This window comes from Cryptomeria japonica, chromosome 4, assembly GCF_030272615.1.
Source record: "Cryptomeria japonica chromosome 4, Sugi_1.0, whole genome shotgun sequence".
NCBI classification, from domain to species: domain Eukaryota; kingdom Viridiplantae; phylum Streptophyta; class Pinopsida; order Cupressales; family Cupressaceae; genus Cryptomeria; species Cryptomeria japonica.
The window spans coordinates 242820883-242842514 of NC_081408.1; the positions used below are offsets into that span (position 1 = coordinate 242820883).

Below are 21632 nucleotides of genomic sequence, written 5' to 3' on the forward strand. Positions count from 1 at the left end.
CACCTATGGATAGTCCTCCTCATCTTGGACATAGAATTCTTCTTACACCTTCTATTCCTCCTATATATGTTGCAGTCCCACCTCCTACATCTTGTAAGAAGGATTTGGAGGAGGCCACAACTGATTTGGAGCTCCATTTCTTCATTTTTGGAGCAAATTTGAAGAGGTAAGTTGATATTTTTTGTTGTTTTTAGTTTTTTATTTCAAACTTCCATTTTTTGGTACATTTGTTTTATTTTATTTTATTTTAAGTTAATGGGAAAAAAAGAAACCCTAGCTATCAAATAATCAAAGCCCAGCTATTTTTATTTTTCCCTTAATTCTTTAGCTGCAAACACTGATTGTTCTTCGTTTTTTCTTTTATTTTAATATTAATTCAATTAAAAAGTGTGAATGCTATGTTTTTATCATTTATAATTTATTGCAGCTTACCATTTATTTATAAATTGATCCAAAAGTTGAAGTACAACATCTACCCAATTAAAAAGGATCCTATTTGGAAACATGCCACCCTTAGGACAAAAAAAGGTGAAATAACAAATTTCCATTGCAAAAGAAAACGCGAGGGAGGTCGTAAGCAGTTGAAGTATCACCTTGCACAAATACCAACGCTTGATGCTAAACCATGCACAAAAGCACCCATTGATGTTGTATGTGAAGTACAAATGTAAATAGAGGCTTTCAAAGAGAAAAAAGAATTAAAAAGGAAGCAACGAGAAGAAATGGCAAACATTGGTGGAGAGAGTTCTTCAATTCCTCCATTTCCTAGATCCATGAGTAGTGGTAGTTGTTGATTTTATGGTAGTGCTCGTTAACCACAGGCAAACATCAGGTCTGTTGCCTTCCCAACCATAGACGATAAGCTCTTATCATCACCCCCGAGCACACTACACGTCCTTCATGTTATTGAATTCATGTCCTTGCATATATATGAATCAATATCTCCTAATGGACCTCAAGTCGGCCATATACTTTTGGTGCCAAGGATAGGGTTAGACCTATATATTACAAGTTACATATGGGTCTCCCTTAGTTGCAAGTTACATTTAACTTAATCACAAGTTACACACAAGTGGTTCACCCAAATAGGGCCTGCCCCAAATTACTCATACAACCGAGATATCCAAATGCCAAGGCCGACAGGCCACTTGGCATGTTGTGCACTAGGTCGGCCCTAGAAGGGATTCGACCTAGCTACACAACAACACTCCCTCTTAGCTAGGGAGGATTCCTTCTGAATAACCAAGTCACATAGTGACTACCACCATGGCTACTCCCATGAAAAATACGTTCACCATAGGTACTCCCAGAGGGTGAACAAGCACATCGTGGAACTTCTTCCATTATACCCACCATACCTACTCGCAGAGGGTAGGCTCACCATGCCTACTCGTAGAGGGTGGAAGAGGGCTTTCACCTCAACCTTCTCCCAGAGAAGGGTGCATTACCATCATGCCTACTCACAGAGAGTGGAACGAGGGCTCTAACCTCAAACTTCTCCCAGAGAAAAATGCATCTCCACCATGCCTACTCGCAGAGGGTGGATCCACCATACCTACTCACAGAGGGTGGAACGAGGGATTTCACCTCAAACTTCTCTCGCAGAGAAGAATGCATTGACAAGGGATTGCACCTCGAACTTCTCCCTCACAGAGAAGAACTCATTAACACGGGATTGCACCTCGAACTTCTCCCTCACAGAGAAGAACTCATTAACAAAATTTTCAAGATGATGTGGCTCCCTCTGAAGCTGAAATGTCAGGCTCTCTCTGAAGCTGAAATGTCAAGCTCCCCCTCAAGCTGAAATGTTAGGCTTCCTCAAGCTCCCTCTGAAGCTGAAATGTTAGGCTTCCTCAAGCTCCCTCTGAAGCTGAAATGTCAAGCTTCCTCTAAAGCTAAAGCGACAAGCTCCCTCTGAAGCTGAAATCAATCTTTTGACCTCTTCGTCCAAGGTTACTTCCGATATATGTCAAACTTCCCCTGAATGTTGATTCTTCCTCTGCGAAGAAGTCCAAGCAATATTCCTTCCTTGAATGCAATATTTGATTCGTCCAACACGGCTGAGGGTGATCTGCTCAGTGCCCAGATACACAAAGTCGTTGCAATGCTCCATACTGGCAATCACTCCATTTCCCTTGAAGTACTTCCTCACGAACTCACTCAGCCCGTTAAAATAAGCCTTAGCCTGTTCCACCCGCCCGCCAAGGCCCTCACTCAACGACTCGAAAATATGAATAACATTGACCTTCACGCCATCGATCCCCGCCCGGGACAAATACAAGTGCAATGCATCATAAAGTTTCGCAGCACGCTCCGACAGAACGAGGCCCACACCATTCTAAATAATCTTGTCAACAGCCAGATCTTCCATGGTAGTTTCCAACCCTAGCAAAAGCCTTGGGGTCAAAATTTCAGACGGCAATTTTGTACTCCTAGGGCACACACCGCCCTAGTAACCACAAAAAGCGTGCCAGACATACACATAATCCAAAATATGAAACTCTATTTTTAGATCCCTCACAAAAGCACAGGATCTACCTTCAAGCGATTAGGCTCTATAGAAGGAACCCGCTCTGATACCATGTTGATTTTATGGTAGTGCTTGTTAACCACAGGCAAACATCAGATTTGTTGCCTTCCCAACCATAGACGGTAAGCTCTTATCGTCACCGCCAAGCACACTACATGTCCTTCATGTTATTGAATTCATGTCCTTGCATATATATCAATCAATACCTCCTAATGGACCTCAAGTCGGCCATATACTTTTGGCACCAAGGATAGGGTTAGACGTATATATTACAAGTTACATATGAGTCTCCCTTAATTGCAAGTTACATTTAACTTAATCACAAGTTACACACAAGTGGTTCGCCCAAACAGGGCCTGCCCCAAATTAGACTCATACAACTGAGATATCCAAATGCCAAGGCCGACAGACCACTTGGCATTTTGTGCACTAGGTCGGCCCTAGAAGGGATCCGACCTAGCTACACAACAACAGTAGTGGTAGTTGAGTGTGAGTATTGGGCCTCAGAATCGCAAAAATAAATCCAAATTAGATTCCTATTATGCTCCATGCACAACTCCAGGTTCCCAGCTATCACTTGAGAGCATGGGTTGGAATAAGGAGAAGCATGATACTGCAAAAAGTGCAATTAAAGTTTCCAGGTTCCACTGCATGATTGCATTCCATGCAACCGAGTTATACCATTATTATTTTTGTTTTAAAATACATAATTTGATTTCTATGTCTATTACTTTTTTGTTTTTAAGACTTAAGAGTATGTGGCATTGAAGATTTTAATGTTTAAACTTAATACTTATTTTATTTAAACAATTTTGTCATGTCCCCTAATAAATGATTGACGAATGTATAAAAAAATATTAATTATTTTATATAAAAACTCCCATTCATTTATATAAATAATTAATATTTACAAGGCATGTCTTTTAATTACATGTATTTTTGTTTAATCGTAAATAGTCTTAACTCTTAACTATTACGGGATTTTTAACCAACTGATGTTAATAAAAAAGATGGGAACCCGAGATGGAGAACATGGAATTTTATACAAAAACATTGTAAGAGGAGAAGATTGATTATATGCGAGGTTGCAAAGCATATTCATGAATTCCTTTCGCCAGCAATATCTGGCCTATTGGAACGTTGAACCATTGACGTGGTGTAGCAGAGGTGAGTGTCTGCATGCTCATACGCTCAAACTGGAAAAGTTTACCAGAAGGCTGACGCAACTCCTTTCTTCACGAAGACTTTCGGAAGTTAGCGGAAAGGCACATAAATTCTATTTCCCTTCGTATCAATGAAACCTGATAACGGGTGCAGTTACTAATACGAACTCTTGTTCATTTGCATGAGATAGAAACCAGACTTCGGGCGTATTCTCGTCTTGCTGCATTCACGAAGGTTTCCGTGGAGTAGCAGAAGAACGTAAATGATGTGTAGTGGAAGTAACCCTATCGTGGTGTAACGGAATTGAAATCATAGGAGTATCATTATCCAAGGAACCCGATATCGGGTCTACATTTGCTCGCTCAGAATTCACGAAGAACATAGTTGTTGTGCGTGGTATATACAGTGGAGGGGCATATACTCCAGATTAGTGGTGCGTGGCAAACCGGAAAAGAACATAGTTGTTGTGCGTGGTACGTGGTATATACAATGGAGAGGCATACTCCAGATTAGTGGTGCGTGGCAAACCGGACTAACAGGCGTATCATACCCGGGGCAGAAGTGACAGAAGCATCTACAGTTTATAACCAACAGCACGAGAATTGGCATCTACAGTTTAGCACAGGTATCAGGTGCACTAATATATATACTTATATATTCCTTGAATAATAAATGTTTGTTCTATCAATAAATGAAATACCAGCAAGTGAGAAGGAAGACTGAGATTGTATGAATGAGGAATATCACTGTTTGAACGTTATTCATTGTCCTGTCAATAACTCATTGTCTATGTCTAAAAACAAACATATTGCTGATGAACTGGATATATATCCAAAAGATAATTAAGGAATTTTACAAATTGCTTTTAGGTATCCTTATTAGCAAAATATGATAGATGCCATTATTGTTTGTGGTGCGGGGTTCAAAACCCCTGACGATAACGAGACAAATGGTGCTATTTTGACTCAAAAGGTGGCTGATGTCAAAGCCACAATTGATGAGCAGCATGAGATATGGATGAGGAAGGGTTGCACCATCATTACTAATGGTAGGACCAACAAAAGTGGAACACTGCTGAACTTTCTTGTTTCTTCTTAAGTAATTGTAGTTTGTAAAGTCTATTGATTTAGCGTTCGAGATTTTTAATTTTTACTTTATTGAATCGCTGTTTCTTTTCTTTCTCAAGCAACATAGTGTTCTTGAAGTCAATTGATACTTTAAGAAACACAAAAAATGATGAGTTTCTTTGCGGAGCCTTCGAGGAAGTGTTGGCCAAGGCAGGTAAGGAGAACGTAGTACAAATGGACACAAATTATGTTGTTGCAGGTAGACTTCTTATGGAGAGGCACCCACCTTGTTTTGGACCCCTTGTGCTACTCATTGCCTTGACCTCATATTGGAGGATCTTGGTAAAATTCCCTCGATCAAAACATGTTTAGAGCATGCAAGAAATATTTGTAAATGCATATATAATCATACTTGGGTCCTCAACCTTATGAGAAATTTCACAAGAAAGAGTTGGCTCGTCTAGGAATTACCTGCTTTGCAACCAATTTCATCACAATGCAATCCTTGCTTCAATACAAAGCCACTTTGAAACGCATGTTGCAAGTGCGGAGTGGTCTAATTCATCATATACAAAGACCATTGCAGCGATTGATGTGGTTGATCGAGTTTTTGATGAGCATACGTAATGTCCCCTTATTAATATTCCTAGATTAGGCAATACGAAAGCTTGCAAATACAGGGAAATCACTTCCAGTTTGCTTAAAGAAATAAGTCTTTTAGTAATGGTTTGACATTTGAACAAATATCTATATCTTAATAGAAATAGCGAGATTAATAACTGATCTGAATTCTCTGTCAAAGAGGGTCTGATATTATAACTGTCCTTTAATAGGACTGAGATTCAAGAAAATTGCTGTGTCTGATCTGATCTTGATGTATACGTAATTGGTTGACTGTGTCTGATTCACAATAATGACTGCCACTGATTTGCTGAGAGGCAATGTGCTCAAAGAGCAGATCAACCTTGGATATGTATATATGAAGAAAATGTTCGATAATCCCCAAATGAATGAGTTTGATCATCCTCTTATACCCTGCTAGATAGAAGGGATGCACCTCTTGAATTATGAAAGAACATATCCCTTCCTAATTACATCTCTTCACAAAATAAACGAATCGCATCTCTTCTTATATTTGGTCAAACTTAACTAATCACACCTTTTCCATATTGCCAACATAATCATCTCAAACCACCAATTAGACTTCTCAATTGCTATCTTTCAATTAATATTGATTTTTATCATTAATCGAAGCTGGTTTGGATGCCATAGTTGGTTTACCTTAAATCACATTTGGTTTACATATTATTTTGTCTGGATAAGGAGACTCTCTATTCATCATCGGTATTGCTCACCATTGATACAATCATAATCATTGTTTAGTATTATTGATCAATACATCAATACATGCTTCAATTCATTGTATATACCTAATCGATCGCTAAGCCATACCAAAAAATGATTGGTGTCTTCAGCAATAATCGTGATCTCCTTCATGTTCGTAATCATGGCTGTGCTGCTGAGAATACATTCCCGACCATCGAACTCTGTATGGAATCGTATTTGGAGCATTCGTTCTTTGACTTTAATAAATTGCTAGGACTATCGTTTCACCTTGATCGATATTAATCCTAACAATACACATCTGGCAACGTCTATATGGATATGGTGATACGTGTTCTATCTGGCTCTCTCAGTCATGATATTAATTAGCATATAGTGAATCGTCCACGTATCATAGTTTTCTTTACTCGAATATTCTCATTAGATATTTATTTTATTACTATTCATTTATTTATGTTACTTTTATTATTATTATTTGATAAATATGAAATTAATATTAATATTTAATAAATATAAATTATATATTAAATCTTGTCTGTTGGTTATATATAAATATTTCGTATTTTAATTGTATTATTATTTTATTTTTTTAAATTCTATTCTAGAGTGGCATCATCGTGTTTTGATTGTTTGGATGGGAACATCACAGCATACTTTTTGGTAACTGGCCGAGGAGATTGTACAAGTAACTTTCCATTATATTTTTGTTCACACTTATTTATGTTCATTGTTAAAGTTTTTAACTTGAAACTTAATGTTTCACAATAATATTAAGTTCACAGAGCCTCTAGTTGTCCTCCTACAAGTTGCCATATCGGACATCATTGATTGACGATGGCACAATCAACTTCACAGGCCTTTACATACAGCTGTCTACTACCTTGTAATAGCCTTTGCATGACAATCTACCCTTCCCAAAATTGTTTGTCCTCAAGCAATGTCAACTTTATCAAAATCCTAGCCCCTAAAGATTTGTCATCCCTAGATCCTTCATGCGATGTGATTGGCTTATGTTGCACAACTCTGATATTAACACAACTTGCAATTTTGAATTGAGATATGTTTTGTCTTTACTCCCAGGTGGGGTGTCTCAATAATTTTCAACAATGTGATAGCAGTATGTCACACATCTATGACCTTTAATGCAATGTTCTTTCCTAAATAAATTCATCTATTTTGGTTCGCTTTTGTTATTCTCAAAAATAGGAATCTCATGATGATAGGAATATACTTATAGTATTCATACCTATTCAAGGAGTAGACATGTTGGAATACTCCCATTTTACGAAACATTTCATGGTATGACATTTACAAGTATCTAAAACATTAAAAACTAAGGTACTAAATCAGAACAGAATCTGACGTCAATCGCAACCAAAGATGAAAAACTCTGCGAGTTTATTAAAGACCCACAAGTACTTGCAAGCCATAGTTGGTCGCAAGTCACTCGTGGATAAACTTGGCACCGAGTTTTTTAAAAACGTGCAGTGAAGAAAACCCGAAAAAACTTGCTGAAAATCGCAGACTCACGGAAAAAATCAGTGCTAAAAAGTAATAAAGTATTTAGTTGCAAAAACCTAATGTTTATTTCATATTTTCGCTTTTGCAAGCCATGATGGGAAAGGTTATTGCAATGCCGCCAACACGAATAGGGCACGAAAATGGGAACAAAAACCAGACGCACAAAGTCTTCAAGTTATAATCTATTTCAGATTGATTTCCACTGTAAATTTTCGGTTTGTTTATAATTTCCATCAGTACTTTAGGATTTGTTAAATATATTATTTGCTACATCTTTAACAACAATACACAGTTTATTTATTACATCTTTAACATTGCCCAGAAACACTGCAATATCTATAATCGTAGTTGATATTGCAGTGTTTCTGGGCAATGTTAAAGATTTAATTTTTAATAATAGTTATAGTTATAGAACAAAGTTAAAAAAAAATTAATAAAATGTTGTATTTTAAATTAATAGATAAAGAACAATCTATTAAAGTTCAATAGAGATTAAGTTAAAAGAACAATTTATATAGAAAAATACACAGAATAAATTAGCTATATATGTTGTAGAAATATTAAAATTTAAGATAATCCTGATTCCTAATAATGCAGCATTTAGAAATGTAAGGAAATTAGTAATATAGCTAGGAATTGTTTAAACATTTTACAATTGCTTGATATACAAAAAAGGTAAAATAAAAAATAACCTTTGCTAAGAATGCTGAAAAAAAGAGAATAGCTACCATTTTTATAAACCAGATTCGTTGTTAATGTGAAAAAACACTCCAACAGGGAGTCAGTCAATTGACTTTAACCATAGGCTATAGCACTTTCAGAAATCAACATCTTACCAAAGTCAATTGGCTATAGCCAGAGGCCCAGAGCACTATAACAAGTCAGTATTGAAATAAAGTCAACCAATTTCGTGTAAATGTGTGTTTTTAAAAAAAAAAAAAAATTTAAATGTATTGTCAGATGTTCGATAAAGTTGCAGAGTTATTGCTGAATTTTTCCCCAAGTTTTTGCAAGTTCCGAATTTTTTTAAAAATTTGGGTTTGCCGAGTCCAAGTTTTTCAACTATGATGGCAACAATAGAATTGCAGAAAAATGATAAATATGATGTTTCAGAAACATGGTCAGTGAAAACTGAAACCTTATGAAAGGGCAACTAGAACCTCAACTATAAATCTAACTTATGCATCACTGCAATTTCTGACTGACAACAATTGCACCTTCCATCCAAGCAGAATGGAAGCAACCCTAAGGCCAAAACATTTATAGTAAAACTGACCATCATGTACTTACATCTGATCTTTGCATGATGAAAGTAATTTGCCATATGCAGTCATTATAACATGTACAGACCCAAAGTGCTCATTCCGCAATTCTTTGTAGCCCCTTTGTTCCAAGAGGTTGGCTATCTGAAATCAAAAAAGAACAAAAGCACAATTGATAAAGAATGTGTTCATCTTCAACCAACAAAAGATACATCAATGTCTACAGTGTGCTGGAAAGAGGAGCCTCAATTTATAGTAGTAAATACTTCATTCACGAGTCAGATGCTTCACTGACAGACACATGACAAAAGGTTTTAGAATAAATATAAGAGAGACCTTTGGTATACGCAATGGATTCTTTGCTGCATACTCGCAGAGTTTGGCAATTTTACGATCATTTGGAGGTTCATCCTGCCACAAAAGAGTTCCATACAATTTAGTACCAGGGCATAATTTGTTTAGAACTTCAGATATAACTTATAAACGACACACAAACAAAAATTCATTTTCATGCCTACAGAATCGTATTCCTGAAAATAATTCAGAATAAGAGAAGATTTGAAATTCTTGGAAAAAAAATAGATGGAACATAGTGCAAACTTTTGACACATCTAGCCTTCAAGAATGTCTAAGAAAACAATAGTGTTCAAGTTTATTCACGAGAGAAGATATAGGATGAAGAATGTTAATGCAGTTCTAAAATCCATAGTATTGTACTATTAATGCATTTAGTGGAAAAATTGTATCAAAACTGATCATGCATTGTACAATACACAACCCAAACTATCTGAATGGGCAGTTATGGTAAACTCCCATTGATGTTGTGCAGCAACTGGAATGACTATCCTGACTGTCAAAGAACTTGCAAATGCAAAAGGATAAACAGACAGTTCTATTTCAGTCGTTGATAACAATTTCATTTATGTGAAAGAGTTGTTTAGTTTTAATAAAGGTTCATATTTAAGTTTTTTTAAACTTTATCAAACACACATTCATTAGATAAGAGGTTCCAAGCTCTAGACAAAACTCCTACGTTAGAAATCATAAATAAATGCATCAAGCTACTACAAGTACAGTACCAATTTGCAATGTCCCCATTTTCGTGAGCATCAGAGTTCGAGGAGTTAGCCTATTTTTGGACCCTTGTAGGCTAACAGGGTATGGATAAGGGGGTCAGTCATGCAGTATCTTGAGGAGCGGTCAGTCCATTTGTTCTAGTTCAGTGTTGAGTTCAGTTTTGGTCTTCATTTCATCAATTTCTAACATCATATGAGGGTTTCCTATTTTTTAGGGAAAAATTGCTAAAAATAGACATGGTCCTATTTTCACTGGCATGGCGAACTGTGGCCCCAGCTTCTGACAGATTCAGTTTCTGAGCGATAATGAGGGAGATATGAAATTTTAGGTGGTTCTCGCAGGGAATTAATGTTTTAATGAAATATTAAAATAAAATCATAAAGTGCATCACTTAAATAACATAAAGTGCATCACTTAAATTTATTTAAGTGAAAATTTTATATCTCCTAAGTTGGGTGTCCCTTTTAGGGTTAAGTGGGGAACCCTAAAAGCAAGTTATTATTTTTAAAACCCTAAAAGCTAAAATCGCACCATTTGGGTATTTAGGCGGCCAAGATGAAATTAGACCTCCTTAATTGAATATTGAGCGTTTGACATTTCTTCTGAGCACTTGGCTATGGCAGCTAGGGTTTGGACCTGTTTTGAAGAGCGTGCATTCTTCAGAATTCAGTAGCTTTGAGATTGTGAAAGATCAATTGAATTGTTGCAGCTTGGTTGGCTTCATTCAGAAGTCAAATTGAATTAAATTGGGGCAGATTTGGCTTATTACAAGACAGATTTGTTGTAGGATTCCTATTTACTGTTTTGCTGTTAATTTTTCTATGGTTTGGAGGTCTCTTTTCCCAAACTCACAGCTTGCTCATTTATTGGCACCATCTTCCACTGTTTGGGTGTCTTAGTATTAAATAAGAGCAGATATGAATTGTTTCAGAATAAAAAAATCAGAACTTTATAAGTTGCTGATTGAATTCTTTTAATTCAATAAATTGGCTAAGGACCTACGGGTATGCTTCTAAATTCCCCAATTTCTTGTTTAAGCTGATTAATTTCATGTATTCTTTCAATATATATTGAAAATTAAAGAAACCCCTTTTGCAACTTCTGTCTAATTCTGAAAGATCATCTCTAATAATCAAAAACACAGAAAAAATATTACATTACAGCAGATTGAAGAATTGAACCAGGGAAATTTGGATGGCGCTGCACGTGGAGGGAGCCGAACGCGGGCTAGGGCATCGCAGCCCTAGCTCGTATGAGGAGCCTGCATGCTGGTGCAGCGGCGGGAGGGTGGCATTTGCGAACTGGGGTGTTGCTGTGAGAGGGGTTAGCTTCGGAGCTGCGGGGGTGGAAGGTGGAAGGTGGTTGTGGGTGGTGGGAGGTGCTGCGGGAGGTAGGGGCTCGGGGTTCCTGCAAAGTCGCAGCCTATTCGTGTGGAAGGGCAGTGGGGGTTTCGAGCTGCACGGTGGGGAGAGGGTGTGTTCTTGCAAGTAGGTGTGGCGTCCTTGGCCAGTTCCTTTCGGGAGGTGGGCTTTCCGAGTGGTGCGATGTCTAGATCTAGTGGAGAGGCCTCGAAGGCGCCTCACGATATGGATTTCCGGGCTATGGTGGGTTTGAAATCTCCACCCCAAAATGTAAAGACCTTTGATAATAACCTTTTTGCCTCAGAGTCCGGGGCTGGAAGTGCTGGGGGTTCTCGGATCTCGAAGATTAATGGCTGCCTAGAGAAGTGCAACGAGAGACCAAGGTTGAGTATTCCTCGGGAGATGATAGCGGAAGATGTCAATTACTTTTCTAAACATTCGTTATACTGCAAGTTTTTGGGGAGGAGGGTTTCTCTGCAGTTTTTGGAGAACTGGGCTCAGAGATCTTGGGCTCTGGAAGGGGAGATGGAGATTATGTTACTAGCAAACAACTACTTCATGGTTACCTTCAATTGCATGGAGGATCAGAGTAGGGTTTTTGAAGGAGGGTCGTATTTGTACAACCAAGTGAGGTTGTTCATCAAACCTTGGCATGCAGGGTTCAACCCTTCGGAGGAACTCCCGAATAGGGTCCCAGTGTGGGTCCGTTTACCACGTCTTCCGGTGGAATGTTGTCAGGAGTATGTGCTACAGATGCTCGCTTCAGTGCTTGGGAGGCCAATTGGAGCCTCATCGCAAACCTTGGGGAGAAGGGTAATGACCTTCGCTCGTATCTGTGTTAAAAATGATCTTAGTAAGCCTCTGCCAGATGCTATAGATATGTGTGCGGGTCTTATTCCTGGGTTCAACAGCTGGATTATGAGACTTTACCTTTTCAGTGTCGTCTGTGTCATGAGTACGGTCACTTGAAGCGCAAGTGTCCTACGTATAAACCGATGGTGCGCCAATCTCAACAGCCGATCCGTAAAACAGATGGGGCTGACAAAGGAAAAGCCGCCATAACTGAGGAAGTTGTGGGTATTGATGGTTTTGTCCCAATTAAGACAAAGAATAGGAATCGGGGACAAAAGAGGCCCCTACAGGAGAGATGGGAAGAGGATACCTTTAACAGGTTTGAAGCCCTGGACGACCTCACCCAGCAGGAGGTGAACCCTGGGCTGACTCCTTTGGATTGGGGTGCACCAAGGTTGGTCAATGATAGTGTGAATTGGGACTCGACCCAGGCTCTACAAATTGTTGGGAGCCAGCAAATGGAGATGGATCAGCCAGTTGTGACTCAGTTGGGGACCATTCCTAGCGTTGTAGTGGAGTTGGCTGGGGGGGAGGTCTCTCCTTCAGCTCAAAAATTGGAATCTACTGGGGCCAAAAGTGTAACAAGATGGGCTTACATTTGGGTCTCCACCAGAAGGACATTAAGAAAGGATCATCGGAGAAGAGTTCAAAGGTTGGCAGAAAAAAGCACTTGGAGAAGATCAAATTGATGGGGGAGAATTTGGTTGAGTCAGGGTCAGTAGAGACTCTGGATTCTCATTTTTCCAATCCCCCTAAATGATTGTTTTATAATGGAATGTGAGGGGCTTGAACAGTGGCCCTAAACAAAAAGTTGTTCGGGAGTTGATAAGGAGCCATTCTCCTGATATACTATTTTTGCAGTAGACAAAACTTTCTGTGGAAAGTATGATGGATTTGGTGCCAAAGCTTTGGGGGAGATGCCAGTGTCAGTGTATTGGGGTTGTGGGCTCCTCGGGAGGGGTGGCCTGTCTTTGGAACCCTCTAAGGATTCGCCCTGTCTGGTGGGCGGCCTCCAGATCTTCGTTATCCGGGGTTGTCTCTAGTCTTGAGGCTAGGGAATATATCTTGGTTACTAACATCTATGCTCCCACTGATCTTCGGGGTAAGCAGAACTTATGGTCCCATATCTCTTGTATGCGAAGGTTGGTCCCTTTTCATCCTTGGATTATGGCGGGCGATTTCAATGCCATCCTTGAGTTGAGTGAGAAGAAGGGGGGTGTTATGCGGTTAGAACCTTCGTCTTTCCTTTTTCGGGATAATATAGCTTCATTGCATCTTGTTGACGTTAAGCCTAGTAATGGTTTGTTCACTTGGAACAATAGGAGGGTAGGGGAGTATTGGATTGCGGAAAGGCTGGATCGTTTTCTGGTTTCTAGTTTTTGGATTGGTGGGGAGTGGTCCACAAGCTCGGAGATTCTTGACTGGAGAGGGTCCGATCACTGGCCCATCAAGTTGGTTTCATCTTCTGCTCGAGTCTCTCGCTCTCCTTCATTCAAATTCCAACTTATGTGGCTTCGGGATCCGGCTTTGCAGACTCTTGTAGCGGAGTGGTGGAGGAAAGGGAGGCCTGCCTTTGGCACTGCTATGTACACTTTTGCCAAGCAGCTGCAATTTGTTAAGTTTCAGCTTAAACAGTGGAACCATCAGGGTTTCGGGAATATTTTTCATGCTAAGAAAGCTGCTCAGATAGTGTTGAATGGCATCACCAGCGACATCAAAGAGCATGGTTTGTCTGAAGCCTTGCTTAGGGAGGAAGACAGGGCTGTCAAGGCTCTAGAGGAATGGGAGCTTAGGGAGGAAATATACTGGAAACAGAGAGCTCGTATTGATTGGCTTCAAGAGGGGGATAAAAACACTGCCTTCTTCTTCAACTCAATGAAAGCAAGAAGACATGGAAATGCCATTCCGATTCTGGTTAATGATAGAGGTGAGCAGCTTTTATCCCTACAGGAGATTTCTAGGGAGTCTTTACATTATTTCCGGTCACTCTTCAAGGAGGATTCTTAGGGGGAATCAGTGGAGGAGAATCAAGTTCTCGATTGCATCCCTTCTCTAGTTACTAGGGAGATGAATGAGCAGCTTATGGGTCCCATTTCGCTGGAAGAACTAGAGAGGATTGTTTTTCACATGAGAAAGGGAAAGGCTCCTGGACCGGATGGGTTCCCGATTGAATTCTTTCAAGATTTCTGGGATATTATCAAACTGGATTTATGGGAAGTAGTTCAGGAGTTTCAGAGGAATAAGCAGATGCTTTGGGCCTTGAATGCGACTTTCATTGCACTTATCCCCAAGTGTGATGGGGCTGACCGGTTAGGCCATTTCCGACCTATCTCTCTCTGCAATGTGATTTACAAGATCATCCCTAAGCTGATAGCGGATAGGTTGAAAAAGTGTCTGGGGGATGTTATCTCTGAGGAGCAGAGTGGGTTTGTGGAAGGGCGCCAAATCCTAGACGGGGTGGTCATTGCTACGGAGACTATTCACTCTATGGCAATTTCCAAGGAAAAAGCTATGTTTATTAAGCTGGATATGGCTAAGGCTTACGATAGAGTTCGTTGGTCCTTCCTTCAGGAGATTCTCAAGGCGTTTGGCTTTGCTCACGAATGGATCCAATGGGTTATGAGTTGTGTTACGTCTACATCTTTCTCGGTACTAAACAATGGAGATCATACTGAGTTGTTTGGTGCTTCTAGGGGTCTTCGCCAGGGGGACCCCCTATCCCCTTACCTATTCATTCTTCTGGCTGAGGGTCTGGGGAGGTTGATTAAGCATAAGTGGGTCGAGGATTTATTCAGGGATGGAGCTAGGGTAATGACTTGCAACCGCAGTCTCATTTACAATTTGTTGATGACACGGCCCTGATGGGACTTGCTTGGATCAAAGAGGCCACTAATCTGAGAAAGGTTTTGGATGTTTATCTTGCAGCTTCGGGCCAGATGATTAATGAGGATAAATCTTCTATCCTCTTTTTCAACACTCCTGGTTCTATTCAAAGGAGGATTGCTCTTATCTTGAGATTCCAAGTTGGCTCTTTACCCTTGACTTATTTTGGTATTCCTATTTCTCCTGGTAACCCTCCTAAGGAATCTTTGCAGGGTATCTTGGATAAATTTCGCACGAAGGTTGATCACTGGACTAATAGATGGTTATCCTTTGCTGGGAGGGCTCAACTGATTCAGTCGATGGTTCAGGCTCTTCCGATTTATCGATGTATGCTTCAAGTGGCTCCTAAGTGGTTCTTGAAGAGATTGGACTCTCTGGCTAGGCAATTCTTATGGGCAAGTAGCCTTTCCTCCTCCAAATGGAGTCTTGTCAATTGGGATTTGGTGTGTAGCCCGAAGCAGTCGGGGGGGCTAGGTTTAAGGCTGTCTATTTTATTTGGGGAGGCCCGGGCGGCTAAATTGTACTGGAGGTGGTGTGCTAAGCAGGATCGTGGCTGAGCTAGGATTTTGGCCTACAAATATATGCATAGGACCCCGATGGAAGAAATTCCAAGATATCCGCTTGAGGGTAAAGGCTCAACGATTTGCAGTACTCTTAAGAAGGGGGCTTCTCTTATTAAGGAAGGTCTCTTTTGGATTTGCAGGAGGGGGGAAGAGGTCCTATTCTAGAACAACTCTTGGGATGGTTACCCCCCCATCCTGGACCAGTTTCCCAACCTTGGGAATCTTTGCCAGAGGTTTTTGGAGGCAGGGTGGTCTAGGGTGAGTGACTTCAAGGCTGTGTATAGGTGTAGGTGGTTGGAGATGGAGCGGTGGAAGGCTCCTAATGAGTGGCCGGTTGCTGGGATGGAGTAAGAGTGTGCGGAGTTGCATGGCATTCTGGCGAATAGACACTGTAGTTCTCTCAAGGGTAGGGATGGACTTGCTTGGTTTCCGAATCCTAAGGGCGTCTTTACTGTAGCAAGTGGATACCGGGAACTGTTGAACCGAAGACTTGAGGGAAGAGAGGTGCTCTGGTGGAAACAGGTGTGGAATAATCTTTCTTGGCCAAAGTGTAACTGCTTCTCTTGGACTTTGGCTTTGAACAGATGCCTAACCTGGGACGATATTCGCAAGCGGGGATTTTTGGGGCCTTCCATTTGTGCCTTGTGCGGTAATGGGGAGGAAGACTCCTCACACCTGTTCTTCAGATGCCCCTTCTCTATGCTTATTTGGCACTATTGGTGGGGGTTGTGGAAGCATCCTTGTGTTCACGCGGATTCCCTGGTGGAGTTTTGGAGCAGTTTGGGCAGACCTCCTATCTTCTCCTCCTTCCTCCAGACTGTCTGGTACATTGGGCCCATTTTCATACTGTGGCAGATCTGGCTCGAGAGGAACGGGAGGATCTTTCGTGAGGTCAAACTGGTGGTTCAGCAAATGGGGAATAGAATCATTGTTATGATCCAGGAGACGGTGGAAGCTAAATGTGAGGTGCATTTTCCTCTAAATAGAGATGAGGCGGATATTGTGAGTAGGTTGGGATTGCAGGAGTTGTCTCCTGCCTCAACTTGTGTCAGGAGAGGTAGACATACTTTGAAGAAGGTTCAAAGGATGGGAAGATGGATGCCTCCTCAGGATGAGTTTATCAAGATTAATATCAATGGCTCCTCTAGGGGTAACCCAGGCCCTGCTGGGGTTGGTGGTGTTGGTAGGGATCGTATGGGGGAGGCGGTCTTCTTCTTTTTGGTTCATAAAGGGCAGCATTCTAATAATTTTATGGAGGGTTTTGCAATTCTCTATGCCTTGGAGCGTGCCTGGGAGTTGGGTCGAAGAAAGGTTATATGTGAATCGGATTCACAAATTGTTGTGAACTTGTTGACAGAGCAGAAGGTGAGTCGGATTCATTGGCAGCTGGCAGAGATTGTTCGTCAGATTCTTCATATTAGCTCGTCTATGGAGCAGGTGTCTTTCATCCACATTCCTCGTGAGTGGAATAGAGCAGCAGATTGTTTGGCTAAGTGGGCCTCGGAACACAGTAGTGATTGGAAAGTTTAAGGTTGGGAGCATCTTTCCTCATATTACTGTCAGGACTTGCAAAAGATTCTTGCTGAGGACATGGATGGGTATGAAACTGGCTGATCTTGGGCTGGGCTTGTGGTTCATTTCTGGGGCCTTGGGGCCCTGGTTCTCTTTGTAATTCTTGTGTCTGATTTTCAATAAAGTTTTTACCCCTTTATTTTTAAAAGAATTGAATCAGCAAGGGTTCATCACACAATTGTCCCACAAATGTTTGCTTCTATAGAACATCTGACGCAGTGGTACCATGGACAGGGCTTGACTGAGCTTTATTACCAGGTGTTTTTGAGTATCCATAGGAGTGTTTAGCATCAAATGGTCCAATGGATATCTTTCAGCTTGTACACACCATTTTAGGAGTATTAACTGCCATTTGCTAATTTTCTTTAGCACAGAAAAATTACTATAGTGCTGCCCACATGGCTATGAAACTCTTTGTAGACAATTAAAATCTGCTTCCACATTGGAACCCAACTACATCTCTGACTTCCGTCATTAATCCTGCATCAGTATGGTCATCCTTCCTCTGACAGGTAATTAAATAAATTAAACTGATGCCCTCCTCCACCCCCCCAACTTCACCAATTAATTAAATCATTTAATTAATTACCTTAACCTTCCTCCATAACTAATTAATTAGATAAATGTTCATCTAATTAATTAGGCTAACGCACAACCTTTTCTTATTTAAAAATTAATTAATAGAGCATTTCCATCTCACCAAATATCAACCTTTTACATCTTGACCCTCCATTCATGTTCAATCTTAACCATCCACTTGCACTTCCCTCAAGCATCCACTTGTGTGAATCTTGACACTACATTCAAGTTCAATCTTGACTATCCATTTGCATTCTCCTCAAGCCTCCACTTGCTCCCATCTCATCTACCCATGCAAGTTCAGATAATACTAGCCCTTCATCCACTTGATTTAATCCTATCCTTCCACATGCATCCTTCCAATCCCTCCTTACATGCAAACAAATCCTAGCTATCCAATCTAAAACATGATCTCAACCATCCATATCTTGAGCTGGAAATCTATATAAACCATCAACTCAAAAACGGTTACCATATGTAGAGGTGCTTCAAAGATCATAGACACTGACAAATTGGGAATCTCTCCATTTCCAACCCATATTTCGAATGTATCTACCTTTCAGCCAAATCTAAGAGCTCATTCATACATCAAAGAGGTGCAATGCTGATGTTTATCACTGCAATTTGTTGTTAATGCAGTACATTGCTGATGTTTATCACTGAAATTTGTTGTTAATGCCTTCTTTGCTAAACGGAGGTATGATGTCCAGTTTAAAATAGGAATTGTTTTGCAAGCATATTCCCTGGTTCTCCTCTAGATTTTGGTGTTCACACTCTTCAGTAGTCCCAGCAAACTTTCGATCCCCTCTCTGGCAGATCCTCCTAAATAGTAGCTGCTTCATTCTTTTAGAAGTACTCTAATTTTTGCATTTCTTCACTGGATAATGTTCCATGTGACCATCTTCAGCTTAAAAATAGAAGCAATATGCGAATCAATTAATTTTGTCTATTTTATCTAGTGTGGGTGTCAAGAAACATTTCATTCAATTTTATATCCACCATTAATGAACAATCTAGTCTTTGGAGAATGGATTATTTGAACTCCTGTAAATCTGTAATGTACATTGCATTTCTAATACAATTTGATATCAGGAGTATCAGAGAATAAATCTGTACACATGAATCACTTTTAGTCAGAATCTGTTGGCTTCATCAATGATTGACTAAAGAGTGAATGACAATTCACAAAATTTAAACTTATCGCTGTAATCTTCAATTGATTCAGCAGAAGATCAGAATGAATCTTCAAGACCTGGAAATGATGTACAGAAGCAATGAGGACCTTCTAGTGCATAATATTCAACAAGACCACCTGTAGCTTAAAATTCGGAGCAGCATCTCCCTCCATGACATCACGAATCAAAATATCTTGTCAATATTTGTTCCAATGAGGATGTCAAGCTGCATTTGCTTCAGTTTTGTGTACACAATCAGTGACCCATCAAGTCTCTTCAAATGAAAATTGCATTTCTAATAGAATTTGATATCAAAATAATCTGAGGATGGATGTATACACTTAAACATCTTTTGTCACAATCTGTTATTTACATCAATGACTGACTCGAAGCTTTTCCAATCAGTGTCATTTTCAATTGACTAAGTTGACAAAGAGAATGATATTTTCACACCTAGAAAGGACCTACACAAACAAAGAATGCTTTCTAATGACACATCTCACCCCTCAATTATCTGCATATCAAAATCCCATAAAAATGCAATTTGTATCGCATTTCCAATAGGATTTATCTGAACATGTATCTGTTGACCTGAAACGCTGTTTCCGGCAATCTCTGCTTTTAATCACCAATTGACTTAATGACAATTCTATGAATTTGGTCATTTTCAACTGATTCCGCAGACAATGCAATGAAAGCCGCTTTTATGTGGATTCATGGCAAGATGCCCTGTAAATCAAAGACATTGTATTTTACACGTTTCTAAAGAAGAGGAACCAAGTACAGCGAATAACATCCAGCTAAGAGTAAAAGTTTCTCCGTCAAAATTATGAAACTGAAAGACCTCAAATGGACCTACCCAGCTGCAGATTGAGTTAAGCATGAATTTTTTAGACAGAAACACCCTAGACTACAAGAGGGCCTACGGAATCCTAAACAGAACGTTTAAGGGCACCTTTCAAGACCATGTTTCGAGTTATTTTGAACTAGACATTAGCTAACGCTTTGCAAAATGACCCCTCAAGTCATGTTAAGAATTCTACAGACAGGAATCTGGGCAAAGAAATGTCGTGCAGAAGCCAAAAAGTTATTTAAGACTGACTTGCGATGGCAGGTCATAAGATCGTGATTATCGTGAACTGAACCTTACCTAATACTTTGCACAATGATCCTTCTAGTCATGTTACGAAATTGATAGTCAGGAACTAGACTTAAGGAGGGCCTTCAGCAGCCGAAGTAAGCTACTTTCAAAGGTGACTTCCAAGAACGAGACAGAAGTTATATTGAACTGAACTATAGCTAACTTTGCTAAAAGAACCTTGACTTTAATTATAAATTGACTACAATGCACATAAAACTACCAGCCATAAATCTGACAAAAAATATATGTATCTTCACAGACACCACTATTGAATGAAAAACACGGTAAAATGTACAACCCACCTGGACCTTAGGGAAAATGTCAGCAAAGAGCTTCTTGTATCTCTTCACAGGCTGGCGGGACCTTGATCTCAGCCCTGGGCAGCACACACACATACGCCCACATACGGGCAGAACTTTTCTGGACATAAAACCCATCCTGCGACAAAACCCAACTTTTAAAACAATAACACCCTACACAGAAATAACTTCGAAACACAAGTGCAGTTAACAACTACAGAAAAACGAAATGAGACTTCAAGCCTCATTCATTTTTACAGGGTTTCTCCTGTTCATATATTTTGTGAATCCGTAACACTTACTCGAGTAATGTATGGTGTCGTGTACCAAATATTGCTATTCCTTAAATAGTTTCGTAATACTTTCAAACACGCCTGCGTAACTGACTTGGGTATGTAAGCTGTCACATTGACAACCAATTGACCAGCATTTTTTTTTCTAACATTACATTCAATAAATGAAGATGTTCTGTTCTGCTCTAACTATGAATGGACATGCTCAAATAAAAAGTATGAAGAGGAAGCTTGCAACGGATGGGTTTGCAATGAGGATGTTAAAAAAGAATAACAGGCAATGACCCAGGGTTTTATATTGGACATAAAAATCAATCCATAATGAACCCAATGACCATATGATTAAAAAAGCATGTGTCACTGCTATAATCACGCTGAAAATTTTGAGTACAGCAAATGTTGCAGTGCCTGTCTAGTGGCAGGCATGTGGGGTTGGAGATATCTAAAAATAAGCGCTGCGGGGTAATCTAACATAAAATGAGACCTGAAGCAAAGAATTTTTCTTGAGTAAAATACAGCCTTTTAAGCCTAGCTAACTCCCCACTTATCTAGCTTGATTTGATTTAACGTTACAGAATTACTTTGTTTCACTCCCAACATAATTTTTGAAGTTTTATTTAGTAAGAAGTTATTAGGTTCCATGTGCTGTCGACATCTGTCAGTTCTTCAAGTGGGTCTCCAGACCACATATATTCAAACAATTTTTTCGACTTTCATGACGTTTTTCTTAAAACTCGAAAAGACTTTTAATCACTTTTCTCTATTTAATATATTTGCAAGTCTATTCTCTCGCTTTCATTTTGTTCTTCGTTTTATGTGGACTGATTTAATACCTGCAATCTAATTTATCTCTACACAAATACCTACAGGAAAAGGGAATCTTTCCAACTCTCTCATTCTAGATAATTGGGTTACTGGGTATTGAATGAATAAATGTTTTTAATAAAGT

The 21632-nt window shown here is 39.7% G+C and overlaps 1 protein-coding gene across 1 annotated transcript in view; it reads right to left on the reverse strand.

The window, feature by feature from the left end:
• Window positions 1-21252, reverse strand: part of LOC131065516 (protein SEMI-ROLLED LEAF 2) — a 198064-nt gene extending 176812 nt beyond the window's left edge. Inside the window, exons 1-4 of the mRNA XM_058000022.2 lie at window positions 20693-21252; window positions 20394-20529; window positions 9225-9299; window positions 8917-9032 (exon numbers count right to left, since the gene is read on the reverse strand). Of these exons, the coding sequence (XP_057856005.2) occupies window positions 8917-9032; window positions 9225-9299; window positions 20394-20528 (326 nt within the window). The 5' untranslated portion in view covers window position 20529; window positions 20693-21252. The remainder of the gene's footprint in view (window positions 1-8916; window positions 9033-9224; window positions 9300-20393; window positions 20530-20692) is intronic.
• Between the last annotated feature and the right edge of the window lie 380 nt (window positions 21253-21632).